Source organism: Taudactylus pleione, unplaced genomic scaffold (genome assembly GCF_031769625.1).
Source record: "Taudactylus pleione unplaced genomic scaffold, aTauple2 ptg000087l, whole genome shotgun sequence".
NCBI lineage: Eukaryota > Metazoa > Chordata > Amphibia > Anura > Myobatrachidae > Taudactylus > Taudactylus pleione.
The window spans coordinates 6571592-6594379 of NW_028284489.1; the positions used below are offsets into that span (position 1 = coordinate 6571592).

General features: G+C 43.3%; 1 protein-coding gene across 1 annotated transcript in view; it reads left to right on the plus strand.

Annotated features, from left to right (window-relative positions):
• The window catches only part of UPF1 (UPF1 RNA helicase and ATPase), a 150782-nt gene that overhangs the window by 57995 nt on the left and 69999 nt on the right, over window positions 1-22788 (plus strand). The window contains exons 5-7 of the mRNA XM_088468953.1: window positions 4762-4942; window positions 15986-16147; window positions 16424-16508. Of these exons, the coding sequence (XP_088325079.1) occupies window positions 4762-4942; window positions 15986-16147; window positions 16424-16508 (428 nt within the window). The remainder of the gene's footprint in view (window positions 1-4761; window positions 4943-15985; window positions 16148-16423; window positions 16509-22788) is intronic.

Here is a 22788-nt window from a genome sequence, read left to right on the forward strand (position 1 = left end):
TTCCGGAGCCTGCAGCCAGAAGCTATGGGGGATAAGGTAGGGAGCTGCATGCTTGTGGCTGTTCACTGCCGGTGAGGAGACTACCGGCGGTGTTGGTAAAGTACTGTAGGTCCGGGTGTAGACCACCAGTGTACGGGGGAAAAGGACACAGTTTACTAGCGGTAATGACCAGGTCCCTGGGGTCCACACTATAGGTGGAGACAGGCTCTTCCTCTTAGTCCCTCCCCCACCCCTGGGTACGCTCTCTATTTTTAGTTACTTGTATTTCTTCTTTAGGGTCCTTAGGGCTCCACATGGGAGACAATGGGGTGTAAGTGGGACTTGGAGGACCGGACACCAACAGCAAAGCATTTCAATCCCAGGATGCTCTGGTCCTTCCCCCTATACACCGTCCCCAGCCTGAGGGCAACTCCATTTTCGTTGGTGTCCAACAGTAGCTGGTTCACTGTTTTAACAGTGGGGCTACTATTAAGCAGCCCAAGCTTATTTTTATAATTTACTTTTATTTAATTTCTTTTACTAACTGAGCAGCAGCGTGAGACAGTCCTTGGCTAAGTACTCCCGGCAAGGCTTCCTGGACCCCAGACTGCAGCCGGGCACTCAAGGGGACAGGTAAGGTGTCTACGCGCAGTTTTGCCTCCGGTCTCAGGAGACACACTGGAGGCGCTGATGTGGACACCAGTACATCCAGGACTCCACTAGGCCACCAGGGCATTACTGGTGCAGGGCACAATTAAAGCCAGGGGACCCGGTGGTTAATGTCAGTATAGGGGAGAAGGTGCTCTCCCTGCAGCCCCTCCCCCAGCTCAGGGCGCCATTCCACTGTGGTCTTGCTGCTCCTCCCTCACACTCTGCCCCCTGTGAGACTCACGGCAGCCATTTTTTGCATTCAGGTCTCCAGGAACACTGGGTCCAGTCTCCTTGTAAACCTCTCCTAAGGGCCAGGTTTTTACAGCGTTATATCCTACCAGCCACTGCGGTCTGTGTAGTTTGATTTTAGTGCCCACTGTAGTTATATTGTATATTCTGCATTTGTATGTGACTTGTGCTAGCGCTGCTGTATGTTCTTTTTTTTTTTCCTATTACTGTCGGCTTATACCTTTCCCTTTATTCTACTATATCCCTGGCATACTAAGGTGTAGGGAGTTCATTGTACCTCACATCTCTTTATTTGTGAGGGATATCACATACTATACATTGCTGTTGCGCACTACACTGAACCATATTACACATACATCTGAGTTGCTCACTGCACTGTCAGATTATGTGTTACATTATTCATGCAGCTATGTCTGGCAGAGGCAAGAATAACAAGCAACCTGCTGCTCCCTCTCTGAAGCTAAGCCTGCTAAGCAGGACTTACAAGACAGAGCACCTTATTCAGGATGGTCTTTGTGCATCTTGTTGTATTGCCCTGGGCTCATCAGCCCCGGTGTCCTCTCCTCCGGACCCACCCTGAGCTACTTTTTCACAATTGCGGACCACCTAACTGTCCCTGTGTTAGCTCCCCCTATGGCAGGGCTCGACAAATCCAAGGGGCCAGGTCGCCATGGCTACCAGATTTTGCAGTGAGGGAGGAATCAAATCCTCATCAGCTCTGGCGGAGATTTGTGCCTATAGTATTGCAGTGTTCATATCATGTACAGGAGTGCATATGCTGAGTGCGGCCTGCGGTGACTGCTGTGCCTGTTTCCGTCCCAGCCTGCACTGGCGACTCCTCTCCATCCTGGCCTGCTCTGATCCCTGCTGTCTGTCCCAGTCTACACTCTACACTGATCCTCCTGTACGTCCCCCCGGCTGTCTACTGTCTTCAATCTCTGGCTGCATAGAGCTCTCCGGTAGTATGCGTGGCCAGGGATTGCAGAGCGGCTTCAGAGGGATAGTGGTGTGACAATGAGGGGAGGTGGGTTTTGTTGTACTTTCTAGCACCATTGTTTTATGTGAAATGTGGTCTGTTATTACTGGAGGGTGGAACCCCAGGGGAGCTGTGCAGAGCAGTGAGGGGGCCTCCATTTTACTGTATCCATTCAAGTGACCATTTTGTGGACTAGTATAGTGTGTATAACAGTTGCATAACACACAGAACTGTGTTCCTTACTCACTCTTGTAATTAGAGAATTAGACAAAATTGTGACTACCTTGGTAGCTTCCAAGACTGCGTTCCTGCCCTTTGCATAAAATATGAAGCCTCGGATGTGATCCTTCAAGGAAAAGCTAATGGTCAGTCCTTTCCAAGGCATCAGGCATCAACTAAGGCCTCCAAGCCTATGACCAAACAGACCTGGGCCCACTAGACATCCACCTACCAAATCTGAGGACAAGCCTTCAGCCTGACAGGGCGGGCCACTCTCAGGGTGGGAGGCCAACTTCTTCATTTCGCCCAGTACTGGCCTCAGACAACATCAGACCCCTGGGTAAGAGAAGTGGTCTCCCACGTATATATGCCCTCTCCTTCCTAAGGCGACACCCCCCCCAGCAGTTCTTTTGCACAGGACCTCCATCGGACCCAAGCAAGGCCATGCTGTTCCAAAAGGCCATTCAGTCTTTACTGCTCTCAGGAGTAATAATTCCAGTCCCCTCCTCACAGCGAGGAAAGGGCTGCTATTCTACCCTTTTCTTTCTTCAGAAGCCCAACGGGTCTTATTGGCCTATCCTCAACCTCAAGTCTCTGAACAGGTTTATCAGGGTGCCCAGGTTTAGTATGGAATCCCTCCGCTCTTATATCCTGGCTATGGAGCATGGGGACTTTATGGTGTCTCTGGACATTCAGGACGCTTACCTACATGTACCTATAGCACCTTCTCATCAGCAATATCTCCTGGACTGTCATCTTCCTAACAGCAGACACAATCTCGGTATTATCATGTGCGCAGACTACTATACAGTCACGAGTGTCAATCCACTCTGCAATGCAGACCTTGGGATCCATGGTGTCCACCTTCGACATGGTGGAGTTCGCTCAGTTTCACTCCAGGCTCCTACAACACCTGATCATCTCCAGGTGGAACGGGCTGCCCCTTCTGCTCACATCCCGCAGGGTCTCAGGGTCCCCCTGTCTACATCCAGACCTGGCGCGCCTGTCTTTAAGGGCTTGGCTCATCCCTACGGGCTAAGGGATTTTCTAGCTCTGTGGTCCAGACCATGCTCAGAGTACGTAAACTGGCCCCGGCCAGAATTGATCACCGAATATGGCATACAAAGCACCCCAAAAAACGTCCAGGCCAGGACCCCCCCAGGGGGGTAAAAGGTGATGTGACATTTGGGGTGATCGTTTGGGCGTGGGGCCCCCGAGGCTACTCTGGCTGGGCCTCCTCAGGGCATCACCACTTAATACACAGTTACTTTTCACATCACCTTTTATGTTTTTTATTCATGTAATTTTTTCACACACATTTTAACCTCTTTTTCAACACTTATTAACTACTCGCACACATCTATACTTTACACTGCACTGTCACTCTTTTTCCATTTTCGTGTTATGCCCTGGAGGGGTCCCAAGCTGGACGTTTTTTGGGGTGCTCTGCGCCCCGGACGTGAACCCCCTTAGTGGTAGGGACTGCTAGTGACAGAGAAGCCGTGATGTGGCCTAGCAACTTCCCATGTATTTGCAAATGCATGCAACCAATATCTCTGAAATTCTATTACCATATAGTGTTCATATATTGTTGCAAGCATAATTCAGTGTGCTGAGGAACAATAGGGGGTTAAAACCCCTCCCTTTTCTACTTGGTATGACCCCTTTCATGCATCTGAAAAGTACTACCAGATTGGTTGAGCAGCTGCCATCTTTTTGTTTGTAATATCAAATGGGTTTCTACGGGATGAGGAAAGGGAATGTGTTAAAACACGAACGAGGGAGTGGAATGTGTTACTATAGGGATGAGCATGGGGGTAATGTGTTACTCCATAGCTGAAGGACGGGAATAGGTTACTACAGGTGTGAGGGAGGGATTGTATTTCTACAAAGGTGGGGGAGGGGAATGTGTTACAACACGGGAGAGGGAGGGAAATGTGTTAGTATACAGGTGAGGGATGGTAATGTCTTACTATAGCAGTGAGGGAGGGGATGCATTATTATAGAGGTGAATGATTATTGTGTTAGTGGAGTGGTGAGATGGAAATGGAAACAGTAAATATCTAAGGTCTACCTGAGGAAAAAATAGGTAATGAAAAAAATTATCACATAGTGGGTTCTACAATTCAGAATATTTTAGCTGAGAAAAATATGGCTTTGTGTCTTTAAATTCTGAGGGAGTTGATCAAAAATCCACTTCAGAAATCATAAACCGTTGTTATAAAATACCATAATTTGGGAAATTTGAAATAAAGTGCTCTTGGTATATTCAAGAGAAGGCAATATACTTTCTAACTTATTCTTGATTGGTAGGTTATTACTTATGGGGGGCATCCACTACGAGATCTGAAAACGACTGCACGATTACGACATTGTAATCGTGCAGTCGTTTGTCAGTCGTGTGATGTGCCTGCACTGAACGAGCAGACGTTCAGTCCAGGGTCATCCATCATCTGGAAACATGCTGAGCCTGACTATATCGTCAGGTTGACCAGCACGTTTGCACGATGATAGATGTCTAAAAGACCAAATTTTCAATCGATGTTTGGACGATTATCGAACGATTTTATCGTCTAGTGGATACCCCCCTTAAGTGCCTCTCGTATGTTTACTAATTCTGATAGTTACTTTTCATAATTGGTATGTTGTTGCGTGTCTTATTTATTGTTTTTCTTCTCTTTATTTAGACAACCATGTGCCAGTCAGAGCAGCTTGAAGGATATCAACTGGGACAGCTCCCAGTGGCAACCTCTTATTCAGGACCGTTGCTTCCTTTCTTGGTTGGTGAAGATCCCTTCTGAACAAGAGCAGCTGAGAGCTCGCCAAATTACAGCCCAGCAAATAAACAAACTAGAGGAGCTGTGGAAGGTAACATCTATTTTTTACTTTTTTAGATTTTCTTACTGCATACAACAAGCTCTTGTGAATCAAAGTAAATTACATTTGCCACTTGCATTTCTAAATGCTGTATTCTTTTGCACAAGTTCTATTATAGGGCATGTCTATCTAGCAGCACATCTGAATACTGTAACATCATTAGCACATAGTCCGCAATCCTGTAAACTAGACCTCAATACAAATTTGTTTTTATGCTTCATACCTGCATATCTGACTAGCAAAATATAGATACCGGGAGCGCACTTCTTGGCAACCAGGTCATAAGTGGGACACCTCTGTAAAACACACACAGAAATATATGCATACAATCTGCCCATTCCCAGGTGGTCTCTCACATGTTACCCGGGCAGGATTGGAGACGCCGGGGGTGGCAGGGGATCCATACCCAGGCGTCGGCTCTTTGTGCCCAGGATCCAATAAACTTTACAGCCAGTCCGTAGCAGTGGTAGCGGGATCAGGCTCTTCGCTCCGTGTCTCTTCAGCAGCCTGTTCCGAGCTCCCTATTATACATAGAGGCTGTGCCGGAGATGCGGCTACTCACACCTGGGCACTCACCAATGTGTTCCGGCTTCTCCTCTCTACTGTGCCCACCTGTGTGTGTGGGGAGGTGACAATGCGCATGCTCCACACTCCCAGGGATTGCAAACACACGGCAAACCGATAGGGCAGCGATTGAATGGGGGAGACATTGCAGGATTACTGTTAGCTACGGGGCTCACAGCCAGATTACAGTACGTGCTGTGGGACCTGCTCATTTTTTTCAGAACTGAGCCCTTCATTACCTGTAGTGCAGAGGCTCACTAACAGTTCCGGTTTTGGAGATATCCATGGTTGAGCAAAGGTAGTTAAATCATATTGACTAAGGTTCTAATTAAGTCACCTAAGCTCAACCATGGATATCTTTAAAACCTGAACTGTTGGGAACCTCTGCTGTAGTGCATATTTTTTGGGCTGTAGCACATAAGTGCAATCCCTGTTACACTCCTAAAAACAAGGGAAGAGAGCACTGGAGCAAAGTACAAATATAATATTTTAATAGCAACCAGTATTGATGCAGAAAGAATAAATCAAAATAAGTCATATAAAATCAATAACCATGAAACAGGCAATGGTTAAGACATGACCTAAGAGAGACAATTCTGATACTGTATAATAGTTAAGTCTAGGTATTAAAACAAAAAAATATATATATATATCTATCGATCTGTTGGTAGGATGCTGCAAGTCAACTATTATCTGCCAGCTTGTTAGCAGTTCAAGTGTGATTAATGTCTGGGGGGGCATGGCTTAACTAGGTATGGAGTAAGATGCAGGTCCCTTTGTTCTCCAGTTTAATGATCCTTTTCACTATTCTGCTGCCACTAAAGACTTCAATTTATCCCCCTCCTGTTACCTAACATACCCTCCTGCCCTGGAGAGGGTCTCTGCGGCTGCCTGGACATCTTGTGCCTCTCCTCCTGGCCGCTTGCTGTTCCGGACGCTAGGCTTTATACAACGCCACGGCGCCATTTTGGCTCCGGTGTCTGAGGTGCTGTGATTTCCTTTGATGCTCAGGGGACTGCGGTAATACAGCGGTGCTCCTCTCTGGCCCCCCTGAAGGTGTTCTTTGTCCTCCCCAGCGGCCACAGTATCCTCCATTCTGGTGTCCCTGGGCATCTGTGTGGCCATTTTGGATTTGGCAGTCTTATATCAGTTGCTGCCTCTGGTCTCCTGTATTTATTTTCTTCTCTCCACTGCCTGGTGATACTGGAAGGTTAACTTTTGTACAGTACACATCCTATGCAATTGCCTACTACAATTTAATGTTAAATAAAATATATAATATAATATAAACCTGTGCTTTCGCCTGCAAATAAGAAATAGTTGCACTTTAACCCTTTGTGGCTTCTTTCTATTACCCTCTGCTGTGGGATCAACTGCTACTTACCTGGGTCCATGCTGCAACTTACTGTCTCTGTACCTGTTCGTTTGTGCTGCTTACCTGATGGTGTGGAAGTCTCACTCCAGCTAAATTTGCCTGTGACACTCCAGGCCCTTCCTCATCTGCCCAATTAGTATCTGTTTCTGGCTCTGTTCTATCATCCACCGGTATGACTGCGTCAATTGAAGTCACTGTGAAAAGATTGTCCGATAGTCACAGAGGTTCATATTGATATCTGTTATCCGGCAAGATATGCAAAAAATTAGATGGTATTGGGGAAACAGAATCGCATTTCTACTTTGGAGGACACTGGTGCTCCAATTCCCGGGAAATTGTCTACTTTGTAGTCTCAAATGGTGGTATGTCAACAGAATATAATTGATATTGAGGACCTCCGAAGGAAGGAATAACATCCGGTTTGTCTGCTTTCCTGAGAAACGGAGTGTGCAAATCCGGTGCAATTTATAGAATCCTGGCTGTTAATATCTTTGGCAAGGACTCCTTCACCTCACAGTTTGCAATTGAACGAGCCCATCGTATCCCTATCCGCCCTCTTCCGCCTTGGGCACAACCACAGACTTTCATTGCCAAAGTCCTTCATTACAAGAACTGTGATACTATTTTTCGTCTTGCCTGAACCAAGGGCCAGTCGGAAAATAAGTCATAAAATTGCGGTATACCATGACTTTTCTGCGGAGGTCCAAAAGTCCTACACAATTTCTCCAGGTAAAACGCCAATTACGTGATCTCCAGCTACCCTACTCTATTCTTCCTGCTAGGCTATGGGTAGTGGTTGGTAACTGTACCCACTTCTTTGACTCTCCAAGTGAGGCCTCGACCTGGATTGATCTAGAGGCACAGAGTCGTGCTGTTCCACCTTGAGGGACTTTTATACTTGAAGTATACTTCAAATGCTTTAAATGTTATTTCTTTTTCTAATACTGCATTTTTTACTTGAATAATTAAAACGTCATCTCAGTGGTTTAACTGTTAATTCATATATTCTACATTAATATGTTTAAACTATATGTAGTTTCTATGGCACATGTGTATTTGCCTTACTCTCTTCTGGAAGTTTTTCTAGTGGGTAGATCCTTCCAAACTGGGGACATGTCCTTTAGGTTACGGGTTTAGTTGCCCTTACCCTTTTTCTTTCTTAAAATCTTATAGGTTAGAGGTTTAGTTCAGCATCTAGGTATACCTGTGTTGGGGTAGGTATTCATGGAGGAGGTGGTTGGTTTGGGGAGTTTTTTAATTAAATTTTTTTGTGTATTATGCAGTCTGGCTGGATGTGTTTTTTTCAAAAATATGTTTGTATTTGGCTGTGCTAGGTCTCTGGCATACTTTCTCCTGCTATATGGTGTCCCTTACTATTATGCTAAATATCCTTTTGTGGAATGTAAGGGGTCTGAATGATCAGATTAAACGTTGTTTGGTTTTACGTCAAATTAAAGCTCAATCCCTGGGAATAGTCTGTTTATTAGAAACCCATTTGATAGGTAGTCGTATTCTTTTGCTTAAAAAAACGTGGGTGGGATGGTCTTTTCACTCCTCTTTTACTTTGCACTACAGGGGGGTTTTAATTTGAATACACAAATCCATGTGTTTAATTTATAATAAGGTACAAGTAGACCCCCCTAGGCCAGTATGTTTTTATCGCTGGTACTCTTCACACCTCTTCATTTGTTTTGTTAGCAGTGTATATACCACCCCCTTTTAGTTCAGTTGCTCTCACTGAGGCTTGTGATTTTCTTTTGGAATTTTCCAATACACCTGTTCTTTGTATTTGGTGATTTTACCAGTGTACTGGATGATTTTCTTGATAGACGGAGGGAGAATTCTCAGTCATTGGGAGGGAGTCAGACCCCTTTTTCACAACTAATTACGGAAATGGGTCTGGTGGATGCTTGCCGCCAGCATTTCCCTTTAGCTTGTTGTTACTAATGTTTTTCTGGATCCCATAATGTTTTCTCACGTATAGATATATGGCTCTTGTCTCGCTCCCTTCTATTGTTAGGATAGAATATTTGTTGAGAGGCGACTCGTACCACTCGCCTCTGCTGTTGTCCCTTAACCTGGGATTTCCTATGGGAGCTTCCTTTTGGAGACTTGGGCATTTTCAATTAGGTGCGAAAAGTCCTGTACTTTTCGCATGCCGGACTTTTCGCCAACATCGCTGGTTTTCCATGCAGAAAAGTATCGCACTTATCCCTGTATTCAATTAGAAATCGGCGAATTCTGACCAGACAAAAATTGCTGTCAGATTTGGGGAAATCAGCCTGACACCCCTCAAAAAGATGCACTGACATTGGGGATTACTATAGATACACCCGAATAGGCCTGCTGAAGGTATTTGGGGTAATCTCAATAGCTGCTAATTAGCGTCTTTTGCAAAAGTGGTGAAGAATAGTATTTAGCAGTGTTTTTTGCAGAAAGTAAGTAGTCCCAGTAAATTTAGGGTACATGAAAATGGGTGGTAGCATATTTTAAAGTTGCTGAAGTGAAGTTTTAAAAATCTTAAAAAATCTACCTGTCGCTACTACCTGCAAACTTAAAAACACCTGGGGCATACTTGGGGGGGGGGGGGGGGGGCTGCAGTCTATTTTGATAGTTTTTAAGTTTGGCCCCCACCTATGTACACTTTCGCCCCCTTTTTCAGTGTAGTTTTTTGGGGTAAGTAGATTTTAAACTTTTTTTGACAGTTTACCTTTGGGGGGCTGTCCCAAGGGTACAGGGTGATTCCCGCAAGTTTGCACCCCAATACCCCAATTCTGCACTTTTTCGACAACTTTCATAGGCGAATCTCTTTCGCCTATTCCAATGCATTGACTTTCCGCACCGGCGAAAAGTCTTTGGAATGGAATACGGAGATAAGTTTTCACCTGGCGAAATGACATCGCCGGCGAAACTTTTCCGCAGAAACTGACTCTTTGCACCTAATTGAATATTCCCCTTAATCCCTTTTGGTTAAAGTAGATGGGGGAGGCCACTGAACTCCTGTCGGCATGGTGTGAATTCTTTGAAATCCGATTACGGATTCCACCCCCCCTAGTCTGGGATGCTTTTAAAACATTCTTGAGAGGTTCCTTGCTATCTAGAATAGCACAGCATTAAGCCTTTATCAGAAGCGTGAGGAAGAACTGGAGAATAAGAGTAGGGCCCTGGAGGCAGTATATCTTTTGAGTGGTCTTCCTGCTGACAGAGGCTATTATACATAAACAGTGGACTGATTTTTTTTTTTTTTTTAGTGGACAAATCTAAACAAAGCCTGCTGTTGCCTCTCATGGCTATTATATTCAAGGGGATCTCACTGGCGCGATTCTTCGCATACTTAGCTAGAGCTGAGATTTCTCCTACTATTGTGCACAAATTACAAGCTGTTACTGGAGTGGTTCATAACGATACCACCTCTATTGCTGCTATATTTAGCACCCACTATGCCAAGGTTTATAGATCTAGAGCTCATTACCCTTATTCTGAGTTATCCTCTTATTTAGATAAAAATGTTCTGCTTATTTTGTCTGATTCGCAATAACCGTTTTTAGACTCTCCTATTACACCAGAAGAGGTGGAGGATGCTATTAAATCCTTTCCTAACAACAAAGCCCCTGGGGTAGATGGTCTTCCCAATGAACTAGACCAACATGAATTTTTGTTCCACAGTTGCTTAAGATATTTGAAATTCTCTATGGCATACTCCATAATTGTACTGATTGCGAAACCCAGTAAGGATCCACTTTACCTGATTCATATCGCCCTATCTCGCTGCTGTCAATTGATATAAAAAGTTTGGCGCAAATTCTTGCTTCCCGCCTTAATCAAGTAGTTCTTGATAATGTTCATATTGACCAAGTAGGTTTTATGCTAGGAAGATCTACGGCCATTAATCTTAGAAGGATATTTACCTATCTACAGGTGGCTGATGGGGAGAAGGATGATGCGGTAGTCGTATCTTTGGACGCAACACGTGCAATGGCCCATCTATGGGAGGTACTTTGTAGATTCGGAGTGGGACCCAAATTTCTGGCATGGATTAAACTTTTCTACTCATGCCCGGCTGTCAAAGAGTTAGTGTAAATGGCTTTGTTATGGAGACTTTTGGACTAGAGAGGGTGACTAGATGGGGCTTTCCGTTGTCTCCCTTATTTGCCCTTGCTTTAGAGCTTTTATCCTGTGCTATTAGAGCCTCCTCATCGATAACTGGTTTCAATATCATGGTTAGTGGAAAGTTATGGTTTATATTTGTGCATTTGCATAAATTGGGACAAATCTGTTTTTCCTCTTCTTTCTGATACTCCTCAGCCACTTGCATATGATTTCTCTCTTAGTACCCAATTTAAGTATCTTGGCATACAGATTTCACACTTTCCAGATGACTATTTGTTTAAATCTTACCCTCCAAATTCAGTATTTAAAGATTAAATCTCATCCCCTGTGTACATCTCTTTATCTCAGTTTAAAGCAATTACTAGCTTTATTTGGAGGGAATAAGAGACCGCGTATAGCTTGTAAAACACTATGTTGGCCTCCAGGGGTAGGGTGGTCTGGCATTGCCTGAAATGCACCTTTATTACCTAGCTGCTCAGCTGACTCAGTTAAAGGAGTGGGTTACCCCATTAGATCGGGGGATCTTATCCTGGCTATCCTTGAAAAAGCCATATTGAAATTTACTCCCTTTAGTTTTTGTTGGCTCGGACCCTGCACTCTAGATGTCCACCTTTACTACAACAGGCCCCATTAGGGGAAGCTGTGATTGATTTATGACTCTCCGCATCCGAACAGCAGAACAATACCTAGACCAGGGGTTCCCAACCACGGTCTTCAAGGCACGCTAACAGTCCATATTTTAAGGATAGTCATACTTGAGCACAAATGTCTTAATTAGTACTTCAGTTATTTTGATTTAACCATCTGTGCTGAAGCATGGATACCACTAAAACCTGGACTGTTAGTGTGCCTTGAGGTCTGAGGTTAGGATACACTGACCTAGACAGTGTTTTTGACAACTTATACATTCAGGTTTGTGTGTGCACACAGATCTTTTTAGATCATATCTTAACCCTTGCCTTAGTGTTGCATTGTTGTTGATTTTATATTCCTTATTTTTTTTATTTTGAATCTGTGTCAATACTGGTTGCTATTACAATATTATTTGTACTTTGCTTCAGCATTCTCTCCCCTTGTTTTAGAGTTTTTGCTTTTTGAGGTTCAGCACCCCGAATTTAGAGGTTTAGCGAAAGAAGTAAAAGTGCAGTATTTAATATACCGTATATTGGATAAATTATATTTAGGTTGGAAACCTATACACTTAAGTGCCAGGCTTTATTTTTAATTTATCTTGTATACCTTATTGGCTACAAATGTTGCATGCATAAACACAAAACGACAGCAAATCCTTATCTACAACTAATGCTGGCCATACACGCTGCAATTATCGGGACGATCCGCCCGATATCGGCGGATCGCCGCGATAATTGTAGCGTGGGGGGACGCGACCGAGGGTTAAATATTGCTCGGTCGGACATGCTGGATTGTCCAGCATGCCCGTCCGATGCGATATTTACCCGGTAACTGTCGGCCGCATCGGGCAGTGTATGCCCAGCGCGGCCGACAGACAGACATTTCCTGTGTTCCTTCCTACGGAAGGAACAGGGAAATGTCTCCTCCCCCGGGGGCGGAGCGCAGATGTCGGGCTATACACTGTGAGATTTCTCAGTGTATGTCGGCGACATCTGCGGCTGGCAGCCGGCCAGATAAAATGTCTGTCGGTCTGACAGACATTTTATCTTGCCGTGTATGCCCAGCATAAGGCCAGATGGGATAGAATCTAAGAGGAATTCAATTATCCGCAATAAGCCGCATTTTTACAAGTTTTCACCGGTGCTAACTTATCGCACAATCCTATTTGCCGCGATTTTTCGCGGGTGTGAATTCTGCTTAGCATAAAGTCACGATAAGTTATCACCACCTCCTGAGCAGGTGATGAGTTGTGAAAAACCCCTATTTTTTCTTAAAAATGGCAGGACTGTTCGGAACCACTGGGACACCCCCTTAATGACTAATTAGGCAAAAACTATTTTTTAATTGGCTTATTTTGGCCAATAATGACGTGTAATTTATGGGATAAGAAATAAAATGCTGGAAGTAAGTGGTACGGGTATATTAGGGGGCTGTATATAAGGGACATGAGGTTTTTCTTTCTTTTATATTGCAGGTGGTTGTCAGAGGCATATTTGGAAGGGGGTTTTTTTTTTTGGTTTTTATTGGTGTCTTTAAAGAGATAGATAGATAGAGAGTTTGTGTGTGTATATTTTTTTTATGATATATATATATATATATATATATATATATATATATATAATAAAAAAAATATACACACACAAACTTTTAGGCATTTTTATGCACCTCCAATTTAAGTAGGACATTTATTTGGTGAAAAAACACTTGCTTTCAATCATTATTTCAGTGTTTTAGAAACATACTTTTATTATGGCCACCGATACTTTTACAATGTTGTCCTATATCAGTTTGTGTTTGGGGTACAGGCAGACTTTCTATTTTTACCTATACTTATCGCGCAAAAGCCACTTTGCAACTTTTGCTATAGGATTATGCGAAAAACAGGAGCACGCATAATCTAAAGACGTGAAAATATTGCACAAAAAAGTGTGAACTGTGCAATAACCCAACACCAGTTAAGTTATTGCATTTTGGCGGCTAATTGAATTTCCCCCTAAATGTGGTCAAACAAAGAACGCATCTTACAGCTTGCTTTCAAATCCAGACATTTGCCTGGGCATCTAAACTTCTGAATCTTTCAGATTTGGCTATACTTGTCTGTCTGTATTGGTTGGTGAATTGGCTGCTATATAGCCAGCGTTACCTAAAACAGTTTATTAATTGTGTGGTTTTCTTTTGTCTATTACTATGTATTAATCGCGCCAACTATCTTAAATTGTAACTGAGGCCTGGCTGAAGTGATTTTACATGATTCATTCAGCTGAAATACTCATACCCTTCATCCTTGGGAACCACTGGGACATAATCTGCCTCAATAGGCATTAGGGAAGGTGCAGGGGTACAGCTTAGGTCGGTGACTTTTCATCTTTCTTGGCTGTTGATTCACCACTTTCTAGACTTCCTTTTTCTTCTGTTGTATTGTAGGGAGGTTGTGGGTTACAGGTTGGGGCAGTTATTAAATGCAATTTGCTGTTTAAGAGGACAAAGAAACAATTTGCTTTTTCCTCCTTCCCAGTTGGAGTGTCTCTAGATCTTAAGATTGTCCTTTTTACCTGCTTCCTAGCATGGGCAGGGGGAAATGGGAATCTCCTTCCAAGGTAAATACCCCCATTGCTCTCCTGTCCAAGGCTACGACCATTTCTATCTTCAGCTGTGCTACCCTGGCCTCAGTCTGTGTAACAAAGAAGTTGGAGAAGTATTCCGATCTCCAGAGAAGTGTCCTCAAGTCCATTTTCTCAGATCAGGACTGGTGACTTTGGTTAAGTACATGTGGCAGACTTGGTCTACCTGGTCAAGCAGCCATTGACACGGGTGTAATTGGGGAGCAGTTCTCTGTCTCAGCAGTCACTGTGGGCTCTGGTTTAGTAGGCCAACAGAGTTCAATAGGATTCTAGAGTCTCTTCTTTTGCCATAGAAGTTTTGATTGGCACGGAGCTGATCAAAAGAAAATATCCTTGGCTACAGGTAGGGCAAGAGTTTTTTCCCTAACATCTGTCCCTAGACTTCAGGGTCTTTGTTAGTTACTGCCTCTTCTGTTGTACACTGGTTCTTCTCTCCCTAGTTTATACAATGTTTCTGTTTAGGGCTTTGTTATGCTGGGCATACACTATATAGAATTATTGGACCGATCTGCCCAATATCGGTGGATCACCCCGATAATTGTAGTGTGTGTGTGGCTGACCAATGCTAAAAAATCGATCGGTCGGATTGTCCAGCATGCCCTTCCGATGCAATATTTTGTAAGTTAAATGTCTGCTGCATCAGGCAGTGTATGCCCAGTTGCAGCCGACCACCCGGACATTTCTCGTATTCATTCACAGGATAGGAACGGGGAAATGTCTCCTCCCCAGGGGAGGAGCACAGTTATCGGGGCCAATACACTGTGAGATATCTGTGTATGTTCGCGATATCTGCAGGGTGTCAACCTGCCAGATAAAATGTCTGTCGGTCTGACAGGCATTTTATCTGACCGTGTATGTCCAGCATTAGTTAAAACACCGTGTATGTCCAGCATTAGTAACCCGAAACAGCTGTTGGAGCCATCTGGGTTCAGAGCGTGTCTCCCCGGGCCCTATGGAGGCAATACATTTCTAAAGATGTGCTGAGTATTACCTTATATTTTACAGCTTTATGGCTTGCTAATATACCCTGATGGTGATTTTTAAACATTAAATATTTTTTCATGTTATTCTTTACAAGAGGTTTGCTGGATTTTTGCCCTATATAGGGCTTATTGCTATATATATATATATATATATATATATATATATATAATCTATCCAAGTGTATTCCTCAATTTTAGGAAATAACAGAGGGCACTCACGGTGAGTGCCCTCTGTTATTTCCTAAAATTGAGGAATACACTTGGATATATAATTGACCATCTTTTTGGTTTGAGGATTGCACCCCAATATTTGCAAGTGAAGTTTTTTGATGTGAGTGCGGGCCTTTATATTTATATATATATATATATATATATTAATATATTATATATATGAAAAAAATGATCCTAAATGAAAGATATCTTGGTGAGGTGTACAATCAGTAGTTTGCTTCCAAACACCAGTGAACTGACTAAAGCTGCTGGTCAGACCGTTTGTTTAAATCAAACCAATTTAGCCAACTTGCCTGAACGACCTTTTTTTGTGTTTTCTGGTGTTTGGGAGCAAATTGCTGTTTGTCATTTGCTCCCATACATTACCAGATTTGATTTTCATTCCAACCAACTAGTTGGAGGAAAGTTGGTCTGGTGTATGGCCATCTTAAGACTGAATAGCAAAGTCTGAAATACTTTTTGTTCTGTGTTATATGCGCAAATGGGACACATTTATATATTGCAACTCTTCTCTTAGGAAAACCCCTCTGCAACATTAGAGGATCTGGAAAAACCCGGTGTTGATGAAGAGCCCCAGCATGTTTTGCTACGGTATGAGGATGCCTATCAGTACCAAAATATATTTGGACCGCTTGTTAAGCTTGAGGCTGATTATGACAAAAAGCTGAAGGAATCTCAAGTGAGTAATCTGTTTATTTAGGATTTTATTTAAAGCTGTCAATTTTTTATTTAATTTACTGTTACATTTAAGCTCATATTGAATTTACTAAGTTCGTTATTGGTTTTTGCAGAGAATACTTATATGGATTTTAGTAGTTTCCCTAACTACTGTACACAGACCTAGATATATTTGATCAGTTTGAGATGATGTCCTTCTAAGCATTTTTTTCAAATAAAAGATTACTTTACCATAACCATAGGTGGGAAAATAATGAAACTTTTTAAATTTCTTTAGACACAAGATAACATTACAGTGCGCTGGGACCTTGGCCTCAACAAGAAGAGGATTGCTTACTTCACTTTGCCAAAAACTGATTCTGGTAATCTTTAATTTACTTTATTTGCTAGTTTGTAACTATAAAAGGGATGTACAGTAAAATTATAATTTGATAAGGTTTTTAGACCAATTCCAGCATCTAGATTTGTTACATTTTGGGATATGTCTGTAAGTGGTCTAATATTTAGCAGCTGGTAAAGCCTCACTTTATGAAATGGAAAGTATTGTTTTTTTTTTGTTTTTTTTTCTTTAAATGAGCCACTAGTGGAAAAAGACACTCGGGGACTTGTCAGATCCAAAATAATGAGATAAAGGTGTCGGGCTGTCATGTACAAATCTACTGAAATAAAACGGTGGGACTCTTGCTGACATGGTTGGTAACAGATGAATGGGTTATACTTGGCTGCATCTCAAATGTAAATACAATGTCAAACTCTAAAGGCGCGTACACACTAGACGATGTGCTCACGATGCTATATTGTGAGCAATTTCCCTTGAACTCTTCCCGGCATTCCAGTACACGATATGGTGCTAAAGTGTCAAATCTGATAAACGATCTATCGTGCAATCTTACCGATTTCCCGGACGTCGTGTAAGAGATTGGCATAGCTTTCCTGCTGTGGGCAAAATTTGAAGATGCGATGTACGATCCACGGGTACGCGCATCGTGATCGTGAGTCATATACATGATTTGGACATATATTACACGATTTGTCGCTCTGATGCGTCGAAATCGGGCAAATTGTGCAAAATATCGTCTAGTGTGTATGCACCTTAAGGTTTGTCTGTGACCCTTAGATAAATTTAGTTACCTTTTTATACAAGGCATCTTTTAGTTTATTAGCCTTTTCATGGTAACTTTAAGCAAGTTCAGTGGTGTGATAGGTACTTAATAGGTATATTCTTTTTTGAGTGCTAAAACTCCTCTCAATTTCAGTTGTGTTCCCAAGAGTGGAGGAGCTTTAATAGGGCTTTTATTTATTATAGTTAAAAATTTGTCTCCCTGGGGAACTGTGCAGTTTATACAGTCAGCACCCATGCAACTACAGAACTTAGAACTTAAGGCAGTTTGTCTACTGCAATCTATACCTAAATCGGTAACTGCAAAGGCAAACATTTCTGTCCTATGTCACCAATTTTAAAAGATCGTTGCCTTCCTTGCAAGCAGTAAACTAGCTCTCTGCTCCTCGTTAGTGAGCAGGAGATGTACTTTCTAGAGGGTTCTTGGCTCAACCTCAGGTATTTTCGATTTTCCTCAATTGTGGTCTAAGTGCCAAGTTGAAATGACTGACTTCAAAGGAATATGGGGAGAACGGAGTCTGTGGAGCAGACCAATCTCTCTCTTGAATGAGGGGGAGATTGAAATGAGGTAAAATCCTTTTTAGTCACAAGTCACTCTAAAACCCAATGGTACCCTCTGCTGTACGTGTTTGGGCCATTAGGGCAAGATACATTCTGTGGAAGAGTTCTCAAAGAAGTAGATTAGGGAAGGATTATCTCTCATAAATGGTCTGTTTCATAACTGTAAATAAGTCTAGAAGCCTGCAAATTTACTTCAGCACAGGCACCGCCATTATGAACATAGGATGTTCTGTGACCTGAGAGTATTTGTCACCAAAGTTGTAAAATACTCCAAGTAATTGAAGACTGGTAATCCAAGACTGAGTTGTTAATACAGTTATCCATAATAGGAGGTTTTTCTAATGCTCCTCAGCTCTGTTTGTCTATTCCATTGAGGTCCTTTTTTCTGTTGATTAGAGACTGTAGTGTAGACTCAGCTGTGGTTGAAAATAAGTAAGCATGGACAAGAGCTATAGTTCATTCTATGATGGAACTGACAAATTGTGGTTCCATGTGTAATCCCTAAGGTTTCCTGTTCAACTTGATCAAGATCAATGAAACAAGCTACTGTAGGTCAGCTTCTTCTGAGGTTGCCTGCGAAGGAACAACCTTATTAATATCACTTGAGGTAACTGCTTTGGGTTTTGAGAGGGCACCTTCCTCGGAATTATCTTCCCAAGAGGAGGATGAATGACAGGGTGACTCTGATCTGGAAGAGTACACCTTGTGCGATGGCAAAACCCTTGTGTTAAAGATAAATAGGATCCTGTTCAACAGGCATTCGTTATCACTGACTTGATTCTCAATCTTCCACAGATATTTTTAAGAAATTGAGAAAAGTGTCATATATTTCCTTTTTCAGCTCAATGATTTCAAACAGTAGGAGAATCTTTACTGTGAAGTGATACGTACCTTATAGTGCATTTTCAGTAATGTATCCTTGAGTTGATCCTTTGATAATGGGACTGTTATCAACATAAGTGTCTCAAATACCAGATGCTGTTTCTTTGAAAAGATATAACAAACCAGAAGTGTGACCACATCTTAAAAGCTATGTGGCAACAGGAAGAGCATTTTGGCATAAACTGTACTCTTCATGTTTTGAATGGCCTGAGCCTTTGGAGGGATCACAGTCAGGCCTTCATAAGTGTGATCTTATTTCCTTTGAGTTAATTAAGACCACTTCTAATTATCTTAGTGTGTCTGCCATTGATACAGTTTTTGATAGTTTCTAAAATGTCACCTTAGGCAGTAGTTGCTAGTTGAGTTTTGTGTCTTAAATCTTTGGCTGTATATTTATAGCCCAAAAGTTCCTTGGGCACTGCCTTTATAAATGTTAAATTCTTTTAGGATTATAACTTAATAGGCGATTTTTAGGTATAAATGTCCACAGTGGCATTTTATTGCAGGTATCAGAAATTGAAGAACTCAGCCTTCCTTTTCTACAAGATGAGTACCAAGAAAAGACGGACAATCCTGGAGACCTAGGTGTATATTTACTTAAGTGCGGGTTTTTAGAAGTGGAGTTGTTGCCCATAGCAAGCAATCAGATTCTACTTGTCATTTATCTAGCACCTTCTAGAAGATCAGATCTAGAATATGATTGGTTGCTATGGGCAACAACTACACTTCTAAAAACCCGCACTTTAGTAAACTTTATTAAATATATCCCTTAAACTCCAGGCCACGAAAGCTTTAACCACCTACCTTGATCTCTGGTGAGAGCCCAACTTTCATTTATTTCAGGACATAAAGAAAGCCTTCTCTTTGGACTGGTGGGTAACAGGAGTTATGGAAAGGCGTCACATTTTTAGATCCTCTACAGGTCTTCCAAACAAAAAAAAAGGTGTGTCTAGCTCAGAGGTAACCAAATGCAGCGCTCAAGGCTCCCTAATAGTTTAAGTTTTAGAGATCTCAAAGATTGAGCACAGGTGGTTAATTCAAATTGACTGAGGTACTAATTAAGTAATCTATGCTCCACCATGGATATTTCTAAAACCTGAACTGTTGAGGAGCCTTGAGGACCGTGTTTGGGAACCTCTGGTCTAGCTCACAAACACTTTTGTCTTCATAAGTTAAATCTCCTGTACCTGAAGAAAAACAAAAGAATCAATACTTCTACTCACACCACTTTGGTGTTTAAAAGATTTTAGATTTAAAATTGACATGTTTTTTCTTGTTTCTGTAATACAAACTTTCTCCATCATCCACTGGTAGGCACTGGAGCATTACACTGGGGTATAGGTAGTTGTGGAGGAGCCTGGCATTTTAAGAATTAAACGTCTCAACTGGCTCCTCCCCCACCATACCCCAGCATGCCCTGAGAGCTCAGTTTAGGTTTAAGTGACCGGGGAGCCAGGCAGCTTCTCCTCAGTCTGCTGGCAGCATGTTTTATTTACTTATTTTTTTTCTTTTGCTCCTGCGGGCAGATTGTGGCTACAGCAGTCTGCCTGCCCCTTGGGAACAACTCCGGAGGGACCCGCCACTTCCGATAGTGTTGTGTCGGGGCTCCTTGGTCGCAGCGTTTGACCGCAGCTGCTACCCTCACTGCGCATCGGAGGTCCATATAGCGGTAAGCATGATCCGTACTCTCGCGGTAGAGGACGGATCAACATCTACCTAATCCGGGGTTGCTCCAGGCCCCGCCACTGTTAGGTTATTGTGGCCAGGGATGGGGGTGGAGTCAGTAAGGCTGCTCATGCTGCCCCTGAGGAGGACAAGAAGAGTAGAACCCCTTCCCTAGGGTCCTGTGGGTGCCAAATCACGGGGGGTGGGGACTGTGCCGGCTGCATAACTCTGCCAGTCCGCTTAACACAAGCGCGGGAGGAGGCTACCTTCTCCACTTTCTCTGAGCGCGCTCTGTGTGAAAACAATCCCGCCAGAAACTACCCGCTTCAACGGGAACTGCCATTACACGCTGGTAGTCCTTCTCATCTGGGACCGGCAGTACAGCTACAGATGGCAGCCACCTAGACAGAGCCTGCTCGCTTCAACTGGATCAGGTTTGTTACCTCTACAGGGGTATATATATTTATTTTGAAGCTAGTCGGTCTGTATATGTGTCACAGCCACTCAAATCTCCTGTGGGCCTTATGACTGATATTGCATTATTGTATCAATGACACAATGGCAGTAATCTAACTCCTCAGTTTTCTTGGAGACAGGCAATAGTCAGCAGCACTTTCACAGACCCTACAGCCAGATGATGTATCCAGGCAAGGGAGGTACTGCTCTATACTGGAAGAGTGTTCAGACTATAGGTAAGCTTACCGCTGCTGCCTTAGTATGTCACGGTACTACTTGTGAATGTCTGCTGCTCTAGGTCCACCCCGGTGTATGATATGCCAAGGTTGCACTCAATTTATTTGGCTACATATGTTGTGAAGTTCTTATTTCCAATTTTCCCTCCCTGTACTTCTAGGACTGAGAGGCCGAATCTAGAAGAGATACTAAGACAGCCACCTTATGTCAATATGGTTTTCTGCCTACTTATATCTTGAAGGGGGCTGAATAATCTTCCTCCTTTAAGTCTAAGTAGGCACCATAAGTGTTGACTCCATTTATTGTAGCTGGGCAATTTCATGCTAATCGGCAGTCCGTGCAGCCTTCGGGGCAGAGTACCAGGTCCAGGCTCTCTGCTTCACGACAGAGTGGCAGCGCAAACTTAAGATGGTATTCTCACTGCAACTGTAAAGTCCAGACATCTTCCTTACATGGTGCTTCTCTCACTGCAGTTTTGGCTTTCTATCAAGAGCTTACCTACTGTAGGTTCAGTATATTCAAAGAGCATAAATTCTTTGCCCTTTGCTTTTATATGACCTTAACAGCATTTGATATACCATATGTTAATTCATACCGTTAGTGCTCTATTCCCCCATGTAGGATAGTCCAGGTCAGACAATCCTTGGGCATTCAGATTTTTGTAGGTACTTCCTTTCTTTTTCAGGGTCCATAGGGCTCCACAGGGGAGACAATCGGGGTGTAGGTGGGACTTGGAGGACCGGACACCAACAGCAAAGCTTTTCAATCCCAGGATGCTCCGGTCCTTCCCTCTATACTCCGCCCACAGCCTGAGGGCAACTCCGTTTCGTTGGTTTCCGTTAGGAGCTGGATCACCGTTTTAACAGTGAGGCTGCAGCCCAAGCTTACTTTTAACTTATTTTACTACTGAGCAGCAGCGTGAGACAGTCCTTTGGACATCTGCACTGCTGCTCCATCACCCCTCCGCAGCGCCATGACACAAGCTCTCGGCTAGGTACTCCTGGCAGGACTCCAAGGGGGTCCTAGCTAGCAAGGCTCCCCGGACCCCAGACGTCAGCCGGGAATCAATGGGACAGGTATGGCGTCTACGCGCAGTCTTGCCTCCAGTCTCAGGAGACAGACCGGAGGCGCTGATGTGGACTCCGGTTCGTCCAGGACTCCATTAGACCACCAGGGCATTACTAGCACTGACGCAGGGCACAATTAAAGCCAGGGGATGCGGTGGTTAATGTCAGCATAGGGGAGAAGGCCCTCTCCCTGCAGCCCCTCCCCCAGCTCAAGGTGCCATTCCACTGCGGTCTTTCTGCTCTTCCCTCACCCTCCGCCCCCTCTGAGACTCACGGCAGCCATTTTTCGCATTCTGGTCTCTGGGAACGCTTGGTCCAGTCTCCTTGTAAACTTCTCCCAAGGGCCAGGTTTATGCAGTGTTATATCCTAGCAGCTACTGCGGTCTATGTAGTTGATTTTAGTGCCCACTGTAGTTATATTGTATATTCTGCATTTATATGTGACTTGTGCTAGCGCTGCTGTTGTTTTCTTTTTTTTCCTATTACTGTCAGCTTATACCTTTCCCTTTATTATACTATAACCCTGGCATACTAAGGTATAGGGGGTTCATTGTGCATCACATCTCCCTATATTTGTGAAGGCTATCACCTACTATACATTGCTGTTGCGCACTACACTGTGCCGTATTACACTTACATCTAAGTTGCTCACTG